Source organism: Rhea americana, unplaced genomic scaffold (assembly GCF_003343005.1).
Source record: "Rhea americana isolate MKP2758 unplaced genomic scaffold, rheAme1 scaffold_130, whole genome shotgun sequence".
NCBI lineage: Eukaryota > Metazoa > Chordata > Aves > Rheiformes > Rheidae > Rhea > Rhea americana.
In genome coordinates, this window is record NW_028185373.1 from 653,440 (window position 1) to 669,577 (window position 16,138).

The window sequence follows — 16,138 nt, forward strand, 5'->3', positions numbered from 1 at the left end:
ATTAAGTTTCCTTTTTGTACTACCTGTGGACACAAATGCTATGCCATATCACACATGAGACAATACACTACTGTTATATCACATATGGCAGGGAAGACAGAAAAGGGAGAAGGCTGAATATGTGCTCTGTCTAAAAACCCCATAATTAATATCCAGCATACAAACTATCTATGTGCACAACAAAAGATACRCTTTTTTGTAGGCTAGAGTAATATCAATATATGGACAAGACTGTAGATTTTGTTTTATAAAGTTATGCATTAAAAACAGCAAAGCATAATTATCAGTAGAGGGAGAGAGAAAAGGAAGAAAAAACACAGTATGTAGCATAGAGGTGTAAGTACAGCTTTTAGTTTGGTAGAAATCAATAGGTTCATCTTTACCATATTGTAGCCAACTGAGCCTGGGGTAAACTTGATTGCATAAGGATAGTTCTTGCTTGTGGACCTAGCAAATTAGAACAAGAGTTAACAAATAAAAGAAACTTCTTTCTTTTCATGCCTTACCAGACAGTTATTCCACAAGCAGAGTTTAGTTTTGAATAGGTAACACTGAACAGATGAGTTTTCTGCACGAGCAGACTATACCTACCATTACCCCTAAGCTCACCCAAGAGGAACATACTAAAATAAATTAAATAACCCTTCACTCCTCCACAACATTCACTTAAAGAAAAACAAAACAAAACTATCCAACAGAAAGAGCTGATCCCAGAACTAGTAAAATGAAGCCACTACTCTATTTTCTTTTGGAAACTGGGCAGGCACTGTTATCAGTACCTGAGCTGAATATTGTAAATGGCTGCTGATTTCACATAATCCAATACATCCTTTCCAGGAATCTGTTTCCCACAGCCAACTTACTTGGCCAAAAAATGAAGGAAAGAAAGTGAGGAAAGGATCCCAACCATGATGAGTGTTCCACCCCAAGATAAATATGTTCTCACTAGCAAAAAGGAGACCAACTGACAAAAAACATAACAGACCAACATAACCTTTCCAAAAGGAAAATCCATTGATGGCCTGCTATTGGAACATTCATATTTTCCAGTAGTGAAACATTTTCACCCCAGCAAATTCCACCATATAGACAACAGGCTGTCAATCAAGAGAGGAAGAAAATTTTCCATTAGAGTTTTCTCCTCTCTGTACATGTTCAAGAAATCTGTGTGGCTGTAAAAGCAGGTGACAGATAAGTCAGGCCCTTGTCTTCAGAGAAATAAAAAAAGAAACAATCCAGCCCCTTAAAGCAGAAGCTGTCTATGGTCAGAAGCCCAGGGTCCAATAGCCTACCGATTTTACAGTTCCAATAGAGAGATAAACACAAACATATAATGTAATGAGGGGGGGGGTGGAGAGAAGAGAGGGGGAGAGAGAAAGAAGAAGAAATTATGCAGAATCAAGTGTCAGTGGTTTTTTACTCATGGGTTGTTCCTATCCTTTACATATTTGGTTGATGTGTTTCTTGAATACTAGACTCTTGCCTACAACTGATTTTTAGTACCAGCAGTATTCAATCACAAAATTACAAAACTGGACAAAAATTTGAAAGATTTCACCATATGAATGCTCACCATATGAACTCTCTTTATAAAGCAAGACCTGTCATGCAGTCTACTTCATGAAAGCTTTCAGTTTTGTTGCTTGCTAATAAAGGTCAAAGAAAATAATTGTGTGAATAAGATGAAAAAGAAAACTGAAGGGGTGAAGGAGGAATGAAAACAAGTTACACGAAATTTCAGGTATCTATTATGTTTGGTAATCCAGCCCTACATCCGTTAGATGGCTGCAGGGTCCCTCTCCCAAGCCTCTCCTATTTTTAAAAAAACAGCAACCATTCATAAATGACTATTTGCTCCTAAACAAGACCATGAAGCAGTTGGAAAATTTTAACACAAAAAACAGTCTAACAAAAAAACAGAGAGGCGACAGTCTCTTACAAAAGCAAGTTATTTTCTAAATGCTGCTTTAATCAGTCTTTTACAGTTAAAACGGACACACACACAAAAATTCAATACCTGTTAAATGTCCACTCATTGTTTTATCATGGCTATTGAACAGCTGTCTGTATTTCAGTCTTGATGACTGAGGTACAGCCCATTCTGCCACAGGAGGCACACTAGAATTCGAAAAGGGGTAGAGAGGAGAGAAGATACATAATTTTAAATTTTATCACATGAAGCTACAGGTACAACATGATGAAGTGCTGCACAGAATTTTATGCCTAGAATTGTCCTTTTCTTTTTAACAATTATTCCCTTCTTTTCCTGAAAACATAGCACCTTATACTTCTTGTTTGAAAACATTCATCATGGTTCAGTGTCTTAAGAGATGGCTTTCTGTAAAGATGACAGGCCTTACAGTTTTGCTTTTTTCTTTACTAGAAGATAATTAAATAACCCAAATAGGTTAGAGGAACTAAAAGCTTTTATCTAAACATATGGTAGGAAATGCCTCACTGTAGTCAGCAGAAGTAATATCTCATCTTACTCAATCATTAACTGGTTGTCTTAGCCAAATCACTCATAAGCTGATTTAGGAAAACAAAAATGTAAAGCATGCTGAAAACGTGTGCGAAAAAAATATAAACACTTAAAAGCAATCAAAGTATCTGTGAAAGGCACTCAACTGACAAATATAATATTCCCAGTTCTAATTCATCTACATAACAGGTTGAGTGCTGCTATTTGTATATATCCCTTCCCATGCTTGAAGGCTAACAAGTTGTCATACTGAAAACCAGTGAGTAAGGTTTTTCCATCTTTACGCACATTCAGACTTTGTCCTTCTTCGTGAGGGTGGCACTCACAAAAAAAGTCAGACTATATGTTTTTGTGATAGGGTGCACTTGTGATAGAGTGCCAAATTACGGTAAAAATTGGACCAAAACAGTCAAATTCCCTTTCCCTGGTTAACTTAGCAGATAGCATAGTATGACCTTTCAATGTTGAGCTGAAACAATTACWCGAAAAACCTAATTCACCTTATATTCTATTTTCACGTTACAACAGYTAAAACAGTTAATACCTCTACTTCTGCTCCTTTCCAAATACTGTTTTAAGATGTTTTTTCATGAAAACAAAATAAAAATATTCCTCTTGAATAATGAAAATTAGAAACTTTTATTTATATTTTATCTGTATGAATCCCTTTCTCATTAGTTTTGCTAGACGTAGAATTTTTACATGCTTTACTTTTTATTTTACATATATATGTGGCTTGACCTGTGAGATAAGGTTATTATACGTAAGTAATGAAACTCTTCTTCATGGATACTCAAATGGTAGCTGGGTGCAAAAAATTCTGGAAGACAACGCAGTTGACTCACGTCACCCAAAAATTATGTATGCCAAGAGTTTGTTCCGGATGTCTTGGGAGACAGAGTGATTAAAAGCACCGCAACCAGAATTTTGGAGTTCATCTTTTTCAAATCCAAAGAATATCTGAGCTTGGAAAAAAGCATGACTTTGACTTTGTTCTAATTCCAATAYAATAGACTTAGCTCTTCTTCCTGTTCCATAAACGCTGTAGATCAATTGCCTTGCTATCTGTTTTCTCCAAAATAATACTCGAAGACACATGCCAGATGTCTGCATTATCAGCAGTCTGTCAAGGAATACCTCCTTCACTGCTGGTAGACAATTCAGAGTTACTGAAGAAATTATGATTGAGCTAAGGAAACTCCAAGCCAGGCCCAAACCTAGTCAGCGAATCAAATCATGTAATTTCATCTGTGAAAATAAGTCATCTCATCTAGTGTTCAGGCCACTATAGGCAATAAAAGTGACCAAAAAGATTCAAATATAGTTAACCCCAAAACAATGACAGCCCTCTTATGGAATATCTGGAAGCTGTTACAGCTGAAGCTTCTTGAGCATCACTCATTGTAGATACTGAGTGTTACTGTGGACAGACTGGATAACTTCTACCTGTGGGAATTACACCAGAGCATCACTGCTATGTTCCTGACAGTACTAGGTTTCAAACAGAAGCAAAATTGCTTGTTTTGAAAGATTTTTAATCCTCATTGCCAATAGTCAGCAGTGCCACTATCTACTACTAATGCACAAGAAAAAAAATCTGCAGCATATAAATTAAAATAGGTGACTAAATATCTTCTCAACTCCTTTCTTGGTAAAAAATCTTTAGTATAGATCTGTAAGAAAGTTTTCATTAATAAATGCTTTGGAAAAATTACTACCCTACCTCCTACTACAAAAGTTTTATTTTCTTAGATAAATTTCTTCAGACTATAGTAAAATACATTTTGCCTAATGGTACATTTTCCTAGCCCTTATAAATCTRAAACTGTAAAATCTTGTAAATCTTTTAGGTAGTTTGTAATGCAGAACTTCAAGAACATAAAAGAAACAGTTATGTGGTCTGCATTTGAAATGACAGCACTATTAAATATATTACTTTCAAAAATAAGCCTAGAATTGCTGATTTTTAAGCATACTACTTCTTATGTCTCCACACWGCCAGGAGTGCCCATACAATATAAAATAAACCAGATAATGTTTACAGAAGCACATTTTTCTAAAAATTGAGTTTTAGAGTGTGCATAAATAATATCAACACACACTGCAGTAGTTAATTACTATATTTCAATGATTCATTTCTCATGAAGCATTCCATATTAAACCACAGCATCCTATGAAATTCTGAAGTAGTATCTCAGCAGGAACTGATTTCTGCAAGTAAATAACATTTCAAAGAATATCTTTATTAAAGAAAGGCAGTTCTGTTAACTTTGGGGAATTAAATACACACATATGTTCATTCCATACCAACTTACCTAGCCACATCAAATGATTGGGCCTTTTGCAGTTTTGTGTTTAACTGCGATCCTGGACCAGATCTACTAAAGGAAGAGCTCTTTGGCAATGTGGCTGTAAATAAGGCAATACACATTTTTCCAGTATTAGCATTTTAAACTGTAAACTTTCCATAATATTCAATTATTTCCCAACATCACAAACAAGCATTATGGTTCTCCTAATAGCTTCCCTTTTAAAAATCTTAAAATAACAGTGTCTAACAAAATAGGTCAAAATATATAGGTATTTCTCTCATGCCTTTCTGTATTTGCAATTTTACGTCATTTARTGCAATTTTATGTATATGCAATTTAATGTCAAATTGTACTGTGAGTAACGTTAAAACACATATATATTTTAATATTTTAAAGTTATCCCAACAAACAGCAGTACTTCAATAGTTACAAATAGGTGTGAGAGGATTAATTTCTAGGCCTCAGTATATGGGCAAGCTAGATTTATTACACTGTTATAAGAGGATTAATATTTTGCTCAAGATGATTGACAGTTACAGTGTGCTATGTCCATGTTTCTTTTAACCTTTACACAAGTTGGCTAACAAATTACACCAGGCTAATCCAAAACACTGCCCTTACACAAAGCCATTCTCTAAAGTAAATTAAAATGGCTAACGCGGAATCTACTGTTCCCTGGATCTAAAGAAAATGGCAAAACAATTTGTTAATAGCAAGAGAGTAAACAGTCTTAGTGTGTAGCATACCAGGATGAGCGAAAGCAGGCAGCGGCTGTATAACAGCAGGAGCTCCGTTAGCCAAGGGGGGCACTGCTGTTGCAGGAACAGAAGATACTAACGGTGGAGACATTCCTACTACTGGAATGGATGCCATTGGTACTGGGGCAACAGCTGAAAGAGATGGCATGCTGGCAATGCCCCCAATACCTACGAGCAAGAAAAGGAGACATTTTTTCTGTCTGAGAGGCTCCTAGTAGGATAGCACAGTTTGTTTAACTGCAGCCTGGAATCCATCAGTAAAAGTGGAATCAAACAGCTAACTGAAATGGAAACTTTCACACATCCCTTTAATGAACTCTTACAGTATGCTGCACCATTAGCACGGTAGGGGAGCATAAAACAATGTAGAGGGAACAACATACCATTTTATAATGTATGTATATAAGATCACACTAGATGCAACACTGACCAAAAAAAAATCCATTAGCATTTGCTGAAGAAAAGAATTGTTTGCCTTGAACTGAATGAAGAGCAGCACTGTCAACTTCCAGTGAGTAATGAGCCCAAAGTCCACATTTAGCCACAGCTGAAAAGAACAAGCTTCAGGAAAACTGCTTGCAGCCTATTGTCAGGATGAAACAGTGCAAAGCTAATAGGGTAAAGCACAGTAATGAAGTATTTTAGGTGTAAGCACAGTTGCATGGATAATAGGAAGTTAAGGAGGTCCAGTTATGCCAATGGGAAGAATGAGCCTCTGTGCAAGCAGCTGAGATCAAGTTTACAGGAGATGATAAAAAAGAAAACTCTGGATTTTGCTAGATTTCGGGGGGGGGGGGAAGAAAGGGGGAACTGACTTTGTTATGACTTCTCACTTAAATCTGGTATTTGCTCTGTTCAATTTCACTGATTTCTTACGGTCGGAAATAAAAATTCAGTTTGTAAAATCTKAGAAAAAGACAACTGATCATGCAATAGTGTTGCATGCAGTTTATCAAATGTGCTACTCCCTTAACAACAGCGGTGATTTTCAGGCACTAACCAACTTGAGTCACTGCAACTACTAAAACAGAAAGATAAAGAACATCTTGCTATAGAGTGGGGCAGAACATCAAGATGCCAAACATAAGGCTTCATTAATTTATTTTCAGCATCCTCTTACTATCCAATTTTACCTACTCCTTTCCTTGAAAATACAGTGACTTTTGCAGTAGGTCAGCTATGAGTACTGAAGTGGTATTTGTTCTAGCTATCATTAGCATAACTCTGCTCACAAAATAAAAGTGGAGGGGTGTATTACTATCTTACTTTGTAAAAAAGTCAGAAAAAACATAGTTACTATTGCCAAAACAAGATATCCCTTAGTAGAAAGTAAAGATGAACAGCAATAGGGTAGTTTATTTAAAGCTTCATTATTTCAGAATGCACCAGCTCTTCTGCCTGGATGATCCTTTTCCCCACAGATACTTTGTAGGTTGGAACATATGGGGAATCGTGTAAGACCCGAGGCAAACAGGATGTCAGCTTAAGCTATTCACTGTGGTTGGATGCTAAAAGTAAAGTTTATGGAGAATGTGCATGCATGTACATSCATTTCTTTTTGACAAATTCTTTTAGAAACTGCAAAATGAAAATCAAATTAAACTTAGGTTGCTGCAGTACAAGCTAGCAAGGAGGAAAACAAAGAGCTTACCAAACCCTGGCGCACTAGGCAGAGCAATAGGTGGTTGCTTCATGACAGGAGGCAGCACAGATGGGAGTTGATAACCTTGTAATTTTAGTTTGATAAGTTTCATAGCTATTGAAAACTCCAACTGATCCATCCTCCCATCATTGTTCATGTCAGCTAGAGCCCTACAAAATAAGCAAATAGCAATTTTCACATTTATAGTCTTAACTAAGAACTTTAAGAACTGACCTAGAACTGTTCACACACAGGCATATATATTCAAGACTATTTCCACTCAAAACAATTATGCCAAGCTAAAAATGGTGATCAAACAAGACACTGTTTAACCTGAGAATTTCTTTATTCTTCTTTGGATGATTATTTTTTTTAAAGTCACTTTTCACCTCTTAGAGGAATTATAGTACAGCAACCTCAAAGAAAGGATTAATACAGTGCCAAAAATTTGCAAAAATCACACAAGAAAAATTACATGGTATTACAAACAGCACTGCAGGGATTCAAATGAGTTAGTCTGCAAATTTGTACCTTAGCTACTCTTATAATAAAACGCTCTTTAAATTTGTGCACTGTCATAAATAGTTATACGTACAAGCATACAAATGTGTTCTCAGTTAGACAACAGTACTCAAGGATAAAATATTGAGGCTAGATATTTGAATAGGCTTTCATGTAGAGTAGCCTGACTTAACAGTACATCAGAGGAAGAAACAAAAAGACGACTGTTTAAGAAAACCATGCTCAGCAGGCAACGGTGTTTGTGGGAGAGCTGAAGCAGGAAGAAGAAAGTTCTTGCAATTGAAAACCCCCAAAATAGAATAAATATTAATAATGTAATCAGTTGTAAGCTTTTTTTTGCATTATATTTATTTATTTGCACGCACTTGAAGAATTAAGTACATATTTCAGTATTATTTTAATAATACACATTAAGTTCATGTATACGTTTACATGTTGCAGACATGACAACAGAAAGGAGCCAACCAGTCAAGTTAAACTAGAAGTTTATTTCTGATGAAGTCCCTGTCAAGGAAAGCTTCCATGCAAAAAATGTCAGAAGCTGTCAAAAAGTACTGCAATCAATTAAAATCAGTATCTATTATGAAATCATTCATAATAGATACTTTAAATAAGTATACAGTCAGGCAAGTATGGTGGCAAAGCATTTAGAAAATGACAAGCCTCCCACACCTCAGCTAGAAAAACCCAAAGAAAATCCACAGAAAGATAGATCCCAACAGGGGCTGCCATAGGTCAACCACACATACTACAAATTTCCTCTGGTTTAGACTATCAACAGCATTTCCCCAAAATGGGGACACTTCAACCCTTTCTAACATTCACAAGATCATATTTKGAGCAGTGTAGCTGTCTTACTCTACCAACTCCCATGTCACAAGGCTAAACAACACTACTGTGAATCTAGTAGCAGCATTTAGAGAAGGAGAAAGCCTAGCCACAGGACAGTATATTCTAAGGCTTACAGTTAGGAAAAGAAAGCATGCATCGCATCACTCCATGAAAGGTATTGGACTGCTACATACATGTCTTTGGAAAGCAGATTTTGGCTGTGAGAACTTGTAGCTGTTGTTTTCTGAAGCTTCATATCACAGGGCAGTTTAATTTATAGATGAAAACTGTCTAGTCTTCAGTAACTTCAAACTTTATTCTAATCCCTCTACTGTCTAGTCTTTGGAGGTCTAAATTTGTAGTCAAACTGATTCTGCAAACCCAGGCAGCATAATGTGTTTTGGATTCAAGTTTCAGTTGCTATCACTTCGGATGTGGTTCATTTGACAAGTAAACAGTTAAGAAGATGCTGCGGTAGAGGTCAGACTGCCTACCTGGTGATGCAGCCAGCAGAGCCAAGATCAGCATGGCCAACCTGAACCAAGGGAAGTAAGCACACCTTTGGAACAGGGACCTCCCTTCTCGGGCAAAATGCCATCACCRTCAAGACTCAGCTTCTGACCACTGCTCCAGGGAGAGCAGGCATAACGCTGGTACCTCCTGATGTACGGGCATGCTAAGCTAAAACGCAAAATGTTCTGAAGCAACTTGCACAAATGAGAAAACTCTAACAAAGGCAGAAGAGCCTTTCTCCCAAAAGTTTCAAGCAATAGTAAGGATAGATTTCAGTAATTATTAATAAAAATGGATCTTTTTGAAGTGAAAGGTATAGTTACTTCTAGAAAATAGTGGGTTTGGGGTTTTTTTTAAGACAATCTAGGCTTCTCACATTTTGTTATTAAGATTATCTATGTTCTGTTAATTCTGACATGTCACAGCTTTCTCTGGACATAAAAATACTGAAAGCTTACTAGATTCCAGCAAATCTTTCTGTCCAGTGGGTATGTATGTATATATGCAACAACACACCAGGTACAAGCCTTCATACAGAGTTTATCTTTTCCTCCTATGCAATGAAATGGATCTAAATCTCAAAAGTACATGTTTGCGTATCTCTAACATATTTTTTCCATCAGAAATGTTTCTATCAACTTAAAATTCCTGTAAGAAGCTCAAAGTTGCTTTGAAGAAATTCATAGTTTAACTATGACAAAAACAACAAAAAAAAAGTCAAGGTAGATACTGCTTATGACAGTAGCATAAAAATGCTCCCACAGCAGGCTGAGTAATTTTTGCTGTCCCAAATCATCACTCAGGCTTACAGAACAGCATTACTCAGTAAATTTTAATTTTGCTCCTCACACTTTTAACTTTTTAGAACAGAAACATTTCAAATAATGCACATTAGTCACAACCTTTAAAGAGTCACGTTAGATTTCTAATGGTCTTAGAATAAACTTATGCTGCAGGTCTAACAAGTCTGAAACATTCATAGGTACAATGAAGCAAAAGGCATCAGAAGTGTTAGAATTTCAGAAACTTAATGGCTAATTGTCCTTTCTGAAGTACTCCCTTACACAGGTTTTGCACTAGAAAGACCACCACCATATAGTAAATAAATACTGAGGTAAGATAGCCTCATTAGAAAAATTAGAGTATTAAGAACAACGGAAAGAGGGAGCAGATAGTTAGCTTCATTTATTTGATACTTACAAACAGAATCACACCTTTAAAGGCAACTAGAGACAATTCAAAAGTACCCAACAGGGAAAATGTGATGCTTTTATGAAGGTTTAGTCCAATGCTTGCTTAGCCATTCTCTTCTCAGATCCCTGGTGGAAATGAAGAGTAAAAGCCAGGCCTATTTATCTAGCCATCTGAGGAGATATATATATGTGTGTGTATATATGTATATGTATACATACATACACACACACAATGTCAGAGAATGAGATCTAGAGAAACATATTTCAGCAGATTTTTGACTGCTTTCCAAACAGTCAGTGGTCTTCCCAAAGAAAAGACTCTTTCCTCAACATACGGAGAAGTCAGTCAGCTCCACCGTGGCCAACTGGCACTGTCAATTCAAACAAATAAATAGTTGCAATGCTCCTTGTATCTCCGCATTTAAGCAAAGTAATTAGGCAAGATGCATTTATAACAGTGTTATTTGCTCAGTTCAAGTGGCTTCTACACCTGCAACTACTTTGATTTATAAAACTGAATGCTTCCTATTGCTAAAGCAGATGCAGAATCCCTCAATCTGTAAAGTGCTTTCCAATGAAAATGCAGTAAGTGTAAATATCACCCTGTAGGTGACCTTGGTTCTCCAGACACTACTTAAAGAGAGCATACTGCTAGAACACAGCAAGTGTTTGAATTCTGCATGAGAAAATATTAATTGCCCACTAATAAGAAACTTTGATGTGCAGCAGTCTCATTGCTTTCACTGAACTCCTATCCACTTAATCAGCAGTAGCTTTTAATTTAGTTTAATGTCTGACCTTCTGTTCAACTCATTTGCTCTACATCAATGGTTTTGTTATTTACACTGACAACATAAATTTCAGCGAGAAAAATTATGTACACACTGCAAAATTTATATGTTTTTATAGCACACTAACAAAAAGAATCAGCTTTTGTCTGTCAAAATCTGTAGTGCATAAATAAGACAACTTCCATTTCTAATTATTTTTAAAGAATCTAGTCTCCCACTATTAGATTGCAGTGCTACTTTTGAATAAACATCACCTTAAATGTGGCAAGCGGCCGACAGTAAACAATACCTAATTTCACTGTTCTGTTTCTAATGAAACTTGAAAGAATCTAATGTCCTTTAATTCATTTCAGTTAAGGCCTGGCCGGAAGCCAGTGCAGAGCAGTAAATGGATTAAACATTGATTATAGTTCACAGAATATGCCTGTGTTTGTAATAGGAGTTTCCTAATGAGAGTAATTGCAGGGGGCTGCATCATAATACTAGACGTCAAGTTCTGACAAAACTCTCCCCCTAGAGATCCCTTCCCTCTTCCTTCTCTCCTTTCTTCTGCAGAACACAAAGACAATTGGTAATTTCTTCATCTCTAAAAAACAGAAACTGAGCATGCAAGATTTTTTTTCTTCAAATATCCTTATTATTAGGCTACAAAGTATCTCTGTGAAAATAACAGTTATTAAAATACAGACACCACACTGCAGTTCAAAAATCTGGACTTATTTAGCTTTACATCCCCATATTAGATTACACAGTCCCACATTGCATTATAAAAGTCAGACATAATAGGAAAAATTAGATCTTTAGTGTCAGTCACTTAATTCATGTACAGTAGAAAAGTTAAAACTCATAGCATTGCCACCCTTTCCTTTCCACACTTTACACAAATTTAAGAAAGTTGCGAGGGAAGCATGTATCAGAAAAGGGTAAATCAAGTATTAGTTTTAATTTTTACTGAAAAAAAACTGAGCAACTTGAAATGTAAAAAACAGCTGGCATCGATTTTAGTTCCCATTTGAAACCAGAGAGACAGGGTCTCGATGGAAGATGCTTTTTGAGGCCACCACCTATGTGAGCTTTAGAAGAAAGCCAGATTATTGCCTACTTAAAAACAGTTATCTTCTGAGCCATTGCAGTCTTCAATTCAAAGCCTGCTTAGAGGCTTCTTAATAGATTACCAGCTTGGCAGACTACAAAGCTTGTAAAAGGTAGAACAGTAAATAAGTTGTCATGCTGGACCATAATAATTCTACTGATTTGCTCCATTGAGCTCCCACAAATCCTTTCTTCCTTAAATGAATGCTGAGTAGAAGGGACACAGGAAATCTTAATGATAAAAAGCATGCAGCTACTGTTTTTAGGGAACATAAATTCTAGGTAACGTTTGATTAATAGCAGAAATTAAAATAAAATATACTCTTAAGAATATAACCTTAGAAAAAAGTTACACCAACTGCAGAATATTTTCAAAGCAGCTCTTAGGCAGAAGACAGTTACTGATATCTCAGCTAGTTTGYGTTTCAGGTTTTAGTGAAAACTTCTTTCTGTGATGAAAAATAGCGATTCAATTTTACTTAAAAAAAAAAAACAAAACAGAAGATAGCTATTATCCTTACACACAGTATGAACTGCTGACTTATGTAAATTAAGTTCTATCATTCATGAGACAGTACATTTGGCAATTCAGTAGAGGGCTTGCTCTTTCTGCAGGAAGCTCTGAAAGCAGTATGGCCAACCACTCATTTGGCCGATTCCCTTGCAATTCATTTCTCAGTTGTGTTTTCCTAGACAAGAAATTTCACAGTCAATAAAACAGATGAAACTTTGTATTAGGATGGGCTTGTCTGTACCACTATAGGCTAGCCTTCCTGAAACAAACATTGGGCTCGAGTCTGGCAAACAGATTCATATAAGCAACTGTATTCAAATCAGTAAACTCATTAAGAATGGGAAAACAATTCCAACACACATGTGCAGACTTCTGTATTTCCAGAATCAGAAATTTAACCTGAAGATTGCAGGAAGCTGCTCTAACTGAAAAGAGCAACTTTGCTTCCTTAAAGGCTGCTACACCTCCTCTTCTCTTCTGCTAATAATCAAAAACTTTAATCTATTCAGGAAATAAAGTACAAAAAACGAGTTTTATGTGGCTCTTTTCTCCCACAAAAACTCTAGGCCTATTACTCTAGAACACCCTCTGTGTTAAAGTACTCATGGATTCATAACAATGTTACTAAAGATTTAGACAGTCAGATGATGTCTAGAATAAGGCTATTAGCTGTTCAATCCACGAAGCAAGGGTGCCACTTAGAGATCTGACCCCTGAGAACCAGGGTAAACAATGATTAACATTTTTCAGTGCAGCCTGGAACATCTTGTTATGCCCTCTGAAGGCTGCAAAGCGCTTCTTGCCACTGAACAGTCTAACTTTCGTTGTTTCTTTGGAACAGCAGTAATACGCAGTAGGCTGCATACAAACGTTCCCTGATTCATCAAGAGTTAAATCATTTGAGTTGTGGGAAAAAAAGTTTTTTGGGTTATTTGTTTTTTGTTTTGTTTTGTTTCAGCGGTCTCTTATTCCTACCACTATGTGATTATTTTCTTACTTGGTTATTTCAACTGGGAAAATACACAAGCTGATCTAATTTACTTCTCTTAATTCAGAGATGATCCAAAAAGGAAGAGAGACAGACAGTGAGAGTGAGAGAGATGTCTACATGCTTTTTTATGATTTATAAAGGCAGCATGAAAAAGTTTTAGTTCAGTTTTATTTTAAAAAAAAGTGCAAGTTCAGGTCTTGTCTCTATGACAACTACAGAACTAGTGGAATGATTCTCTCCCTCTCAAGAGACTGAAAAACTGAATAATTCAGAGAGGAAGAGATTTCTAGTCAGACTATTTACAACTGTTTAGTTTTGTTAACACCTATTTAAAGCTAATGCCTAGGGAACATTCGTAGAGAAAGGATGTCTTGTTTAAGACAAAACTTGTTTTGCTCTTTAATTAAGAGGCAAGCAAAGTTCCAAAGGGACATCTGAACTTTCAATGAATCTTCCAGCAAATAAGATAACCAAATCAGATTTGATATTTGTAAGCTAAAGAGAAATAATTGAAAGAAAATGAACTATTTAAAACAAAAGTCATGTAATCCAGCCCCTCTTTAAGGCATGTACATTTCCAAATCAATTCTTTTCTGGTAGTAAACTAACTCTTCTCTTTCTCCAGCCAGAGAAAGATTCTGCCTTTAGAATACCTTATTAAAACTAAAAGTTGTCATATCTGCAATAAACTACTCTCCCTCCAACAATTAATGTTGGAGGAAAAGTTTACAGATTAAGTCCAAAGTCATCCACATACACTCTCTGCCACTTTTTCCAATCTAGAAAGAAAAATAGTAAATCTATTTCATTCTGTCCAGCATGAAAAAGTTTTAGTAGTGATGCAATTAATGCATATTCCAAATGATCTATGCAGGTTAGCACTTCTGAATCCTGAAGGATCATATAACTTGGAACAGAAACAACTGCAGTCTTGCATGAAAAAAAAACAGTAGATTCCAGAAATGTTTGTGATATGTACGATACAACAACGCAGATTTTATTTGTCTAAGCTCACCAACAGATAGTAAAAACAGATCCCCTTTTAAGCTGTATCACTAACTACAATGGAAATATTCTATGCTAGTCTTCATAACAAATTTTGCAAGTCTTATACAGGCTGTCCCAATAGAAAGATTTTTAATATTAATTACTGTGCCTAATGATTGTATTAGTGTTGTTCTTAACAAAGTTGAACGCATTCCGGTAGTCTGAAGTGAGTGATACAAATCACCAACATTAAAACACCACTTTGCAGAAGGATGGCTATGTCCAATAACTGAACTAATAACTTAAAAGTTCAGCTGTATCATACCATAAAGCATATTTGCCTTTTAAACTTCTGGAGAGCTAGGTGAATAAAACGATGGTTTTAAGCCCCAGATTGTGAAATATAATTACTATACAAGTCTATTCCAGTAAACTTCATGCTCACACAACTGCAATTTCCCCCCTTCCATATACTCACCATATCTGTGCTAACACCGGCTGAGGTAACCCAGATTGAAAAAAAAAGTTTCTAGCTTGATCACCTATAAAATAAATAGGATATAATTTCAAAAAATGCTAAAAATATCAGTAAGAAGAAAGAGGAAATCATGAGTCAAGATGTCTAAAACAGAAGCAACAGTAAAAGCATAAATACTTAATGCTAAGCATATGTAATAGAGTATAAGGTTTAAACTCATTTTGCCACTAGAGAACCTACATACTTCCAACATGCACATACTGTTTAAATCTCCAATTAAACCAGTTGGATATGAACACTTTGGACAATGGGAAACTCATGGTTCCCAGTCCCTAACCTTTATCAACAGCTCCCTCTGCAAGAATCACATACCTTGTAAGAACAAGATTTTTTTTTCCAGAGAAAGTATGTATCAATATAAACCTGTTCTAGCTTTTTTGCAAATACAATGCCAATTAGCTGACATAAACTAAATAAACTTCACGTGATCCTGATGTGAACCTAACAAGCCACCATTAAAGAAAGTAATAGTAAATTTCAAAGTCATTTTCCAACAGTCAATTCAAAGCAAGTCTAGCAAAGCAGTTACTAGAGGATTAGGCATTAGGAATTCTTGTACACTCTAACGAAAAACTGTAAATAGACTAGAAATAGCATTAAATATTTAAGAAGGTCAATAAAAGCAATGCCAGCTTACAAAGAGAGMTACTGCAGATTTTGTATCATGTCCATCATGTAACGGGAGCAGAAACAGAAGCAATCTAATTGTGCACCTAAAGGCACACATGGCTGTGATGACACTGTTAAGAATCTGGTTCTGATTCCACAACAGGATTCCCATTCCTCTTGTTGGGAAAGACAGCAAGGAAGGTAAAACACCTCTATACCTTTTATTTCAACTGAGTAAGGACTGACTTTAGATAGCATTAAAGAGAATTAAATGCACTTCCCCCATCAAGAAGTAGGCTTCATATTGCCTTTAAAGTAAATTAGCGGTGTTTAATGAAAATTCAGTGGAAACAGTGCAATGCC

At 36.0% G+C, this 16,138-nt stretch overlaps 1 protein-coding gene across 4 annotated transcripts in view; it reads right to left on the reverse strand.

Annotated features, from left to right (window-relative positions):
• ITSN1 (intersectin 1) overlaps positions 1 to 16,138 on the reverse strand; it is a 136,858-nt gene that overhangs the window by 83,288 nt on the left and 37,432 nt on the right. For 3 of the 4 annotated variants that reach the window (XM_085297742.1, XM_085297740.1, XM_085297741.1), the window contains 6 exons: positions 15,107 to 15,170; positions 7,204 to 7,364; positions 5,541 to 5,720; positions 4,798 to 4,891; positions 2,018 to 2,118; positions 384 to 447 (listed from right to left, as the gene is read on the reverse strand). In XM_085297742.1, coding sequence (XP_085153868.1) covers positions 384 to 447; positions 2,018 to 2,118; positions 4,798 to 4,891; positions 5,541 to 5,720; positions 7,204 to 7,364; positions 15,107 to 15,170 — 664 coding nt within the window. The remainder of the gene's footprint in view (positions 1 to 383; positions 448 to 2,017; positions 2,119 to 4,797; positions 4,892 to 5,540; positions 5,721 to 7,203; positions 7,365 to 15,106; positions 15,171 to 16,138) is intronic. The other variant, XM_085297743.1, reaches the window with a different exon arrangement.